This window comes from Acanthochromis polyacanthus, chromosome 3, assembly GCF_021347895.1.
Source record: "Acanthochromis polyacanthus isolate Apoly-LR-REF ecotype Palm Island chromosome 3, KAUST_Apoly_ChrSc, whole genome shotgun sequence".
Lineage (NCBI taxonomy): Eukaryota > Metazoa > Chordata > Actinopteri > Pomacentridae > Acanthochromis > Acanthochromis polyacanthus.
Genome location: NC_067115.1, coordinates 27,097,019 through 27,106,846, shown reverse-complemented (window position 1 = coordinate 27,106,846; position 9,828 = coordinate 27,097,019). Strand labels below are relative to the sequence as shown.

Genomic DNA, 9,828 nt, shown 5'->3' with positions numbered 1-9,828 from the left:
ATAATTTGTTGGTGGTAAGGAGAAATTAATAATTGATCATTCACCCAAAACAAACAGCTTTATATGAGTACGTGTTTAATGATCTGTTTTCTCATCCGCAGAAGGATTTCTCATTTTGATAAAGCAGGTGTGTGACTGATGTGTAAACTTTTTCTTTTTCCTGATCAACCTACGTTACAGGTGGCTCCCTGAGTCTGCCAGATGGCTGATAAGTAACGGAAAAGTGAACGATGCTCATTTTTACCTCACTAAGTGTGCCGAAGTCAACAACAGAGAGGAGTTCATGGCCGACCTGACACCTGAGGTACAACACCTTACATCAACTGCTTGTATCTACTTAGAATGTGATACACAACACGTCTCATTTTTCTGATCAAAAGTTTCCTTTTCACTCCTCAGGTTCTGTCCAAAGTAATCATTGTAGAAAAGGAAAACAGAAAATATTCCTATCTGGACCTTGTGAAGACTCCTAAAATGAGAGCACTGGCTTTATTTAGTGGCATTGTGTGGTAGGGTTACGTCTTTCAAACACTGCAAAAATGTAGGTTTACTCTTATTGTACATTTATGATTGTGCATCCTGAGAGCAACTCCTTTAAAAAAATGGATGTCATTTTGGACAGTCTTTCTGTGCCCCTGATGGGGAATAGTACGCTATGTACTCCTATTGTTATGGCTACAGATCGCTTCCATACACACGGTTTAAAACAGTGGTTTAACTTTTTACCTTTACAGATACCAACTAGCCAATCAGAAGCTGTCCTTATCTGGAGCAACTGTGTGGAGTTAAAAAGATAATAATTTTCTCTCTTCCTGTTCACAGGTTTGGAGTGGCCTGTACCTATTATGGAATCAGCCTGAACGTCTCTGGATTCGGTGTGAACATTTATCTGACTCAGTTCATCTACGGCGCAATAGAGATCCCAGGAAAGCTAATTGTCCTTTACACTTTAAATAAAATAGGCCGAAGGTGGACTCAGGTTGGAATGCTCGTCCTGACTGGACTGTGCATTTGCGTCAACCTGTTTTTCCCTCAAGGTAAATGCTCAGCTCAATTGTGCATCTCTTTAAAAGAGCAAACTAATCCCCATTGCAGTATTGGAATAAAAATAGCATGCATTCAGATGATTTATTTCTGATTAAAGAGTAAGGGAAGAACTCGCAAGGTCCTTAAGTCATTAATTTTCTAATTCCACAGCCTTAAACATCGCATGAGATGAGGTTAAAATTCCCTTTACAATGTTTTCTTTTCAGATTTGGGGAACTTTCGGACAGCTGTGGGAGCTTTGGGCAAGATGTTCTCAGAAGCATCTTTTACAGCGATATTTCTGTACACTTCAGAGCTTTACCCCACAGTCATGAGGTCAATAAATACATATTTTGCTTATACATATGTCAGACATGTAAAGCAGTATCTATTATCCAGAAGCAGTGTATTGCTGGTAACTGAGAGATTTCCAGGCTGGAAGGAACTGCATTAAGAAATTTATTGTATTTTCTGTTGCACAGGCAAAATGGACTTGGTTACTGCTCCTTCATGGGCCGTATAGGCGTGTCTGTATCCCCCCTGATGATACTTCTTGAAGATGTGTGGGCCCCTCTGCCAAGCATTGTTTTTGCCCTGGTGGCTTTTACTGCAGCACTGTCAGCTTCTTTTCTAGCTGAGACACGAAACATCCGTTTGCCAGAAACTATTGAGGATGTGGAACAGAGGAGGTACTGGGTTTTTATTTGAACTGCACCAAAACATTCAGAGTTACAGTTCTGGATTACTAAATAAATATCGGTCTTGTATTTCAGAAGACGATCGGTCTCCACATCTGATGAGAAATCTCCTTCATAAAGGTTTTTTTCATTGCAACCGACTCTGAGTGCCAGTGATTGGTCGCAGTGAATTGCCGGGAATATGAGTGGTGGGAGCACACATCTGGATATGGAACATGGAGCAGCATTAAAATATATTTGAAGTTGTGCTGAGTGGCTCAAAAATGATAAACATTTATCTGCCAGAATACGTCATAAAGCAACCGAAGTAAAGTCCATCCTATTATTGTGGTTGTGGGTGCTGATGGGAAACCCAAGATAATTTTAAAACATGTATTTAGTTCTATTCATAAGATGGAATGTGTGATTTTTGTATTTTGCTTGAAAGGAAATTGTCTTGTGTATTATGCTGGAACTCAAAATAACTGAAAATGAATTTTCCAATCATGATGTCTCTATATTTTGCAACAAAAACTTCTACAATTCTCAATAAATACATGAACCAAGCATTGTTTAGGAGCTGTCTGTTCAAGGCCAGGATTTCATTATTTATTTTGGAAACTGAGCAGAAACACAGCCTTAAAATAACATGAAGTCACACACATTTATAGCTGGTGTTGGAGTCAGCCAGGGTTACCACTTGTCTCCAAATACTGGTTTGGGAACCTCAGAGTTAAATATCTGCTTTATGTAGATGATGGGGTTCTGTGGGCCTCATCAGTTTGAGGGATCCAGCAACAATTGAAGTGGTTTGCAGTCAAGTGTGAAACTGCTGGGAAGGGAATCTGAGACCATAGCCCCCTGCTGGAAACTGGTGGATAGTTCTCTATGGGTTTGTGGATTAGCTACTGCTTTGAACAAAGGACTTCAAGAATCTCAGGACCTCGCTCAAGAGTGACTGGAAAATGATGGTTTGGATCAACATCAGCAGTAATGTGAGACTTGTACCGGTCAGTAATGCTGTACTGCATTTACCTGTTGATATATGTTCAATATAGAACAGAAGTCAGACTGGGTATACTCTATAAGGTGGCTAAACATTAGAGACAGGGTGAGGGGTCTGGACATCTGGAGGGAACCTGGAGTAAAATTGCTGCTCCTTCATGGTAAAATAAAACATCTGAATTGATTCAAGCATCAGATTAGGATACCTCCAGGGTGACTGCTTTTAGAGGATTTGCAGGGACGCCCAGATGGGAGGAGGGCCTGGGGAAGACCCAGAAAATACTGGTGTGACTGATTAGCGTTCATTGAAAACCTCATCTGGCCTGGCAATGCCTTGGATGAACTGAGAAATATTAATGGGGAGAGGGAAGTCAAGAATACTTTGTTTAGCTTGCTGCCACTGCGACCTTATCCCAGTGAAAGAAAACAGATAGATAAAGGTATGAATGCATGTGGAGATTTGATAACTCAAGGGAGAACGGGATGGAGCAACAGTCATTAAAGGGCGACCTGTTAGTTGTGTGGTAAGGGTGCATAACACATGGGTGCAAATTTAATCACTGGATCTGCAACTCAATGCCTGACCGTCACAGACTGAACCACGACATGCCACAAACCTGCTGTATTTCCCCACAGCTCCCATCAAGCTCCAACATCCCTGTCTAATAAAAGCAAAAATGCCAAAATAACAGGCATAAATCTCATGGTTCAGAACAATACGAGAATTTCTATTGTTGTTTTCCTACAACACAAAATCCTTTTTTAACTCGTGCCCACATACAAATTTACATTCTGGTTAAGTTATATGACATTCATCTATGTCTTTATATATTGAGAAGCTTCAAGATTTGACACGAAACAATACACAGCATTTCTATTTGTCCTCCCAACCTTCCCTCTAGAGTACTGTTTAACTAGACCTTAATGTGACTATCCCTGACACTATGTGGGACCTCATTATTATTCCTCATCAGGGGAAATTGTCAGAAATGTTCTCAAATTCAAATGCCAGCTGTTCTGGATGTTATTAGATGTTATCAATCTTTAAATTATTTCTAGGCTTCAGTATCTGAAGCATAACATTAGATCCAAGTCTATATGTGTCAAAAGCTTCAACAGCATTAAACAGCATTTATTTCACTTTAAAGCTCCAGTTTATTAAATCGATAGCTGCCTGTCCCTTCTCCTTTACACAGTCGATCAAGTAGAACACAATATGCCTGCAAAATAAGTAGCTAAGATCCAACCTGAATGATTACCTTCAAGTAGATTTCCCTTTACTGGTTAATAGGGAAACTTACCCTTGTGTGCATTTCCAGTGTTGTACAGCTGTTGTTGCTGTCTAACATTTATTCTTTCATCCATTGCTCACGGATCCTGTCTTGGCATTTGTTTCTTTGTGTTTATCTTGGACTTCATCCCTGAGTTTTTGCAGCAGATACGCATCACGTGTCATCCTGTCCACTGAAACATGACAGGCTCCCTTTCTTCCACTGATATATTTAAACGGAGATAATGCAGTTTACAACGATGTCTGTCGACCACTGATACTTCTTTCTTTTATTCTTACTTGTTATTATTAATATTAACTCAGTTTGGGGTTATTTTTGTGTGGAAAAAAAGATGAAGTGCAAGAAAACAAACAAAACACAGAGAGAATACAACTAGAGCTCCATCTATTGACAGTTCTTTCATCTAGAGAAAAACTGCAACTGCCCAGAGAAGTGATTAAACTATAAAAATTAAGACCTCTACACTACTAAAAAATCTAAAATGTTCTGTATTACCCTATCACTGAATCACAGCCATTGCTTTGTGTTATAACCTGGTGAAATGTAATATAATGATGAGTCATTTCACTACACATTGAGGATTCTGTATTATATATTACCATAAATGTTTACAGCGCCAGACAAACGTTTATTTAGTGGCTAAGTGAGGTAAAATATTCACTCAATTCAACAGTAATCCAACAGCCCTTAGAGTGTAGAGGGAGGGCCAGTTGCCCCTCTACGTAAGATCTATGTGTAACCTGATCACTCTATGCATTAACACTTGCAATTTAATTCTAAGTTCTAGGTCTCAAAATATCTAAATCTCACCAGTGAAACATCAAAGAATCCAGGAGTCAAATCTTCAGATGCCAAGAAGAAAAGTGTTTATTCGGTACAGCTCAAAAACCAACAAACACTTGAGAAAGGTCCCGGGAGCCTTCTGACCTTACTGTCTGACAACTGAACCCTTTATACCCTCTGAGCAGAGGTCAGTTCACGCCCTTAACCCATCCCTCTTTTTGCCACCGCCGGCTGCCAGTATTGCACAATTAAGACAAAGAGATGATGTTTAAGCGAATCTTACTCCCTAATATTTTTAAATTAAAAACTCGTGGCTGGCCGGCACCTCTCCCAGTGGGAGACAGCCTCCCCCAGGTTTCTCACACGAACACCTGCACCTTTATCTCTTAACAATAACTGGATTGATGTTGGCAGTTCTCCCAGAGGGAACAGCTTACAGGCTACATGTAAGCCATTTCAGTCAGAGGGCAAAGGGCCTGCTGTCAGATACACACACAGACATAGATTTATTACAGCAGTAGATTAATTTTTACAAGAGAAATATCAAAGGTTGCTTCTCCTCAGTGTACAGGCTGAAAGAGGAGATTTTATACTCTTGTCTTTTTTGTAATTCTCAAAAGAAGAAATACTGCACACAGAAATAGGCCACGATGAAGTTTGAGAACATTCTTGCTGAGATTAATGGATTCGGAAGATTTCAGGTAATGATCATTGTGATCAACTTCATCGGCCGCTTCACGCTGCCCTGCCACTTCATGCTCAGCAACTTCATAGCAGCTGTTCCCGCTCACCACTGTGACATCAGCTCTCTGGACGATGGGGGTGTTTTTATGAATTTATCTCATGCCGAGAGGCTTGTTGTTAGTATTCCGGTCCAGCAGGATGGGACTCCAAGCTCCTGTTCCATGTTTACGGAGCCTCAGTATCATCTGCTGTTGAATTTCTCTGACATTACTGACGCACCCACGGTGCCGTGCCAGAATGGATGGGTGTACGATAACACCACCTTCAAGTCCACTCTGACCTCAGAGGTGATCCTACTTTACATTTATTTGAAACTAAATAAAATGTGCTTGTTAAGTATCACCTTGTAGGGCCAAGAGAAACAGCGTGAACTTGTCTTTTCTTGATTTCTTTGCACTAGTGGACCTGGTGTGTGATAAAAGAGGGAAAAACAAAGCAACTGCTAGCATCTTCTTTGTTGGAGTCATGTTTGGAGCCATGTCTTTTGGAAGTCTAAGTGACAGGTACCAAAGTTCAGCTATTAGGCTATTATTTACTGGATTTAATGATTAACTTCAAATCAAAGTCTTTCAACCAATCACTGAAATTATATTTGGAAACTTTGTGGCTTTCTTCAGGTATGGCCGAAGGATCATGCTGCTGGTATCTTATGTGTCTGGAATGCTGTTTGCTATTGCGAGTGCATTTTCTACGACCTACGTGATGTTCGCAGTGCTGAGGTTCTTCACTGGCTTTTGCATCACTGGCATCGTCATCGTCTCACAAGTGCTCAGTAACTCATCTTTGTTTTATATCTAAACACTGCACAGAATATAAGATAGATTAGATACAGTATGTTCAGTTCACCTCAGAAGACGAGGCTACCATACACAAAACAAAACACGATTTCAAGCATTGTCGTGAAGGTTTTCTGTGAATGTTGATGTGATAAGGTGCTGGTTCTTTGCAGGTGTGGAGTGGGTGGACATTGAGCACAGGAAAGTGGTGGGCGTGATCGACAGCTTATCCTGGACAGTTGGGAACATAGGCTTTGCAGCTATTGCCTATTTTGTGAATGATTGGCGGTGGCTGATTGTGAGTGTTACATCACCTTTAATCCTGGCCATCATCATGTGGAGGTATGACACAAACACTCTCTTAGAAGCCCCCTGCCCATTTATCTGGATAGGCTGTGTTTTCTGTGACCGAGTAACTATGTATGATGTTGAAAGATTAACACTGAGTAAAAGTCTACCCCAAATTTCAAACTTTCAGCAATAACCCTGTCCTCTCTGATTTTTTTCTGCTGAGATTCAGGGCTGAGCAGACCTCATTTTTTCATTTTTTAAAATTGTATTTCTTATTTAAACAGTAAAACTATAACCAACAACTCTGTCTTGCATCAGTGACAAAATCCACTAGGACACAAATTGGATTGGAGTCAAAATTCAATTTAGAAATTCCAGTGGGATGCTCCTTTGCTTCCTACTGAAGTACGTGACTGAGCGGTATTAAGCATTTTAAACTCTCAGGTGATGCCATTTGATCATTAGCAAAGCTACAATTTCAAAGAAAACTGTCTACTGCTGTGTTGCATTGTAGGTAATTCAAAGAAGAAAAGCAAATTGAATACAAGAACACAGTTTATCACTTCTTCATCGACATTGATTTCCATCAGTTTTTAAACTGTTCAATTTTATTTAGCAGACGCTTTTATCCAAAGCAACTTAAATCTGAGTTAATGCAAGATCAGCAGGGAAGCACTAAGGACTTTGCCCAAAGGTCCTCACTGGACAACTACTCCCTGAGCAGGATTTGAACCATCAACCTCTCATGCTAAAGTCAAGGGTGCTTCTCCCTGAGTTATCCAGCTGCAAAGAATGTAATAGGATTGTCCTGTCAAATCGGTGGAGTTCTGTTTTAAACTTTTAGGGGTTTGGAGCATTCTGTACACGACCTTCTTTTCTTTTTCTCTGTATACTATACTACGTACACTACGTACAGTACACTAGACCTGTTTGCACTCACTGTTAATCTTATTACTACGTCAAGGAGGTGGAGCCTCGGCAGTTATGTGACGACCGGTGTACGGATTTGGACGAAATTTTCAGGGAAGGTCAGAAATGACAAAAGGACCAAGTGATTAGATTTTCTCAGTGATGCAGCTTATAGTCTGGATCCATGGATTTGTCGAAGATTTCTGTATCATTTGCGAGACAGCGTCACTGTAACTATGACAAGTGAACACTACATCAGCTGCCTGCTGATGGTCACATGATTGTGATCCTACTACAAATCGAACGTTGCAAACTTATTGGGACTTATTCGTGGAAATGATACAAGGAACAATTGATTAAATTGTGGGAGTGTTTCCGAGTCCCATCAATTCACGCGATTCAGTATCCGTACATAAAGTACGCATGCAAAACACACGCCTGTGCTTAGCGGAAGGTCATCTTAATTGTGGGTACTTCTGTATTAAAAGGCCACATTCTATGTTGCTGTGATTATTACCATGAATTTTTTCAATATTTCAGCCATTGGAAATGATACGACTGAGCAGCCTTGACGAAGTGCTGCACTTTCTTGAGTGCTTTTCTTGCTTTATTTTTAATGTAAACATATAATTGAATTTTAAACAAATAAATGTATTTTTGTACTTTTGTTATCCATTTGAACTACAAACCATCTCTGCCTTAACATTAGGTGGCTGCCAGAGTCGGCGAGGTGGCTCATTGCCAATGGGAAGTTTGAGCAAGCCCAGATGTATTTGAAAAAATGTGCCAAGATGAATGGAACACAGGAGTCAACTGTAGCACTAAAAACAGAGGTTGGTGTATTCCAAATGAAAAATCGAATCTTGTGGTGCCTAATACACCATGATAGTCTTTAATTCTTTCGTTTTTTTCATCACATGGTTTGAAGCGTAATGCTGCCTTGCATTCTTTCAGACATTAGCCACTATCATCGTGACTGACAAAAGAGATCGTTCCTATTCCTACCTCGACTTAGTGCGAACACCTGAGATGAGGAAGCTGGCCCTGCGCACTGGTCTGTTATGGTCTGTATTAGCGGTGCAATGAGTTTAGGTTGTAAAATATCATGTCTCATCAATTTCACATGTTAATAAATTCCCATAAAAGCTGCTGATGGATTTAATGAGTTTATACTTTCTCCGTTGTCAGGTATTGCATTGCAAACGCATATTATGGCATCAGCCTCAACATCGCAAGCTTTGGGCTCAGCTTGTATCTCACTCAGTTAACCTACGCTTTAATTGAGCTGCCATGCAAACTGTCAAACTACTACTTGCTGGATAGGGTGGGCAGACGGAGCACTGAGGTGGGAGCTCTGCTGGTTACTGGGGCCTGTCTTGGAATCAACATCCTGATACCAAAAGGTAGGCATCCATTACTCTCCTGAATTCCATCCAACTGTAGCTATTTCAGTAAGAGGTTACAGTCTCTTTGCATGGGAAGGTGTAACTGATTTTGGTATTTTCATGAATGAAATCAACTATTAAAACAAAAAGAAGAATCTGTCCTCTAAATGTGTTTTTTCTCTCAGATATGTCTGTTGCCCGAACGGTGGTAGCCATCATTGGAAAAGGGTTTTCTTCAGTATCCTTTGCAACTGTTGTGCTGTACAGCTCTGAGCTGTATCCTACTGTAGTGAGGTAACTAGCTGTATGTGCACACTTTCACTCCTCATTTCAGATTAAAACTGAAGAAATTCAACAGATCTGTGTTTCAGTTTTCTAATGCATCAAAGGAGCCCTGCAGTTACAGCCTCCTCTATGGTTTTTTGTACTTCAGGCAGAACGGTATGGGCTACAACTCCTTCATGGGTCGCTTTGGTGTAGCTGTGGCTCCTCTGATCCTTTTACTGGACGAGGTCTGGAAGGATCTGCCCCAGGCCGTCTTGTGCTGCACAGCTTTCCTCGGGGCAATGGTGGCAAGAACGCTGGCTGAGACCCGCAACAGGTGCCTGCCCGAGACCATCGAGGATGTTGAACAGAAGCAGTAGTTAACAGGACCGCTGACTTGTTTTTCTTGCTTTGTGTTTCCTTTTTGTCTCGCTTGCATCATTTGTCTATTTTTTTTTTCATTTTTGTTGTTGTCTTTTTTTGTCTCGCTTGTGTCATTTGTAAAAGCCCTTCGAGGGACGGACTTTGCGAATTAGCTCTGGCTATAAATGTTATAGTGCTATACATGTTTATTGCAGTGGCGATTGCTCTAAGACTGCAAGGGAAGCTCAGCTTCCCCTAAAATGTCGAAAAAATAAGTGGTCCAATATTTACTGTTGTGTGTACATTTCATTGA

At 40.6% G+C, this 9,828-nt stretch overlaps 1 protein-coding gene across 1 annotated transcript; it reads left to right on the top strand.

The window, feature by feature from the left end:
* The first annotated feature begins 5,433 nt into the window (after nt 1–5,433).
* Nucleotides 5,434–9,532, top strand: LOC110968445 (solute carrier family 22 member 7-like). Its single transcript, XM_051945972.1, has 8 exons — nt 5,434–5,814; nt 5,928–5,935; nt 6,145–6,299; nt 6,477–6,601; nt 8,458–8,567; nt 8,692–8,906; nt 9,074–9,182; nt 9,322–9,532. Exons 1-8 carry the CDS (start codon nt 5,434–5,436, stop codon nt 9,530–9,532), a joined length of 1,314 nt encoding a protein of 437 aa, XP_051801932.1.
* The last annotated feature ends 296 nt before the right edge of the window (nt 9,533–9,828 follow it).

Coding starts and splice junctions, on each gene's coding strand:
- LOC110968445 (XM_051945972.1), top strand. CDS start 5,434: ATGAAGTTTGAGAACATTCTTGCTGAGATTAATGGATTCGGAAGATTT. Junction 6,602..8,457: donor ATGATTGGCGGTGGCTGATT/GTGAGTGTTACA, acceptor GCATTCTTTCAG/ACATTAGCCACTATCATCGT. Junction 8,568..8,691: donor CTGCGCACTGGTCTGTTATG/GTCTGTATTAGC, acceptor CTCCGTTGTCAG/GTATTGCATTGCAAACGCAT.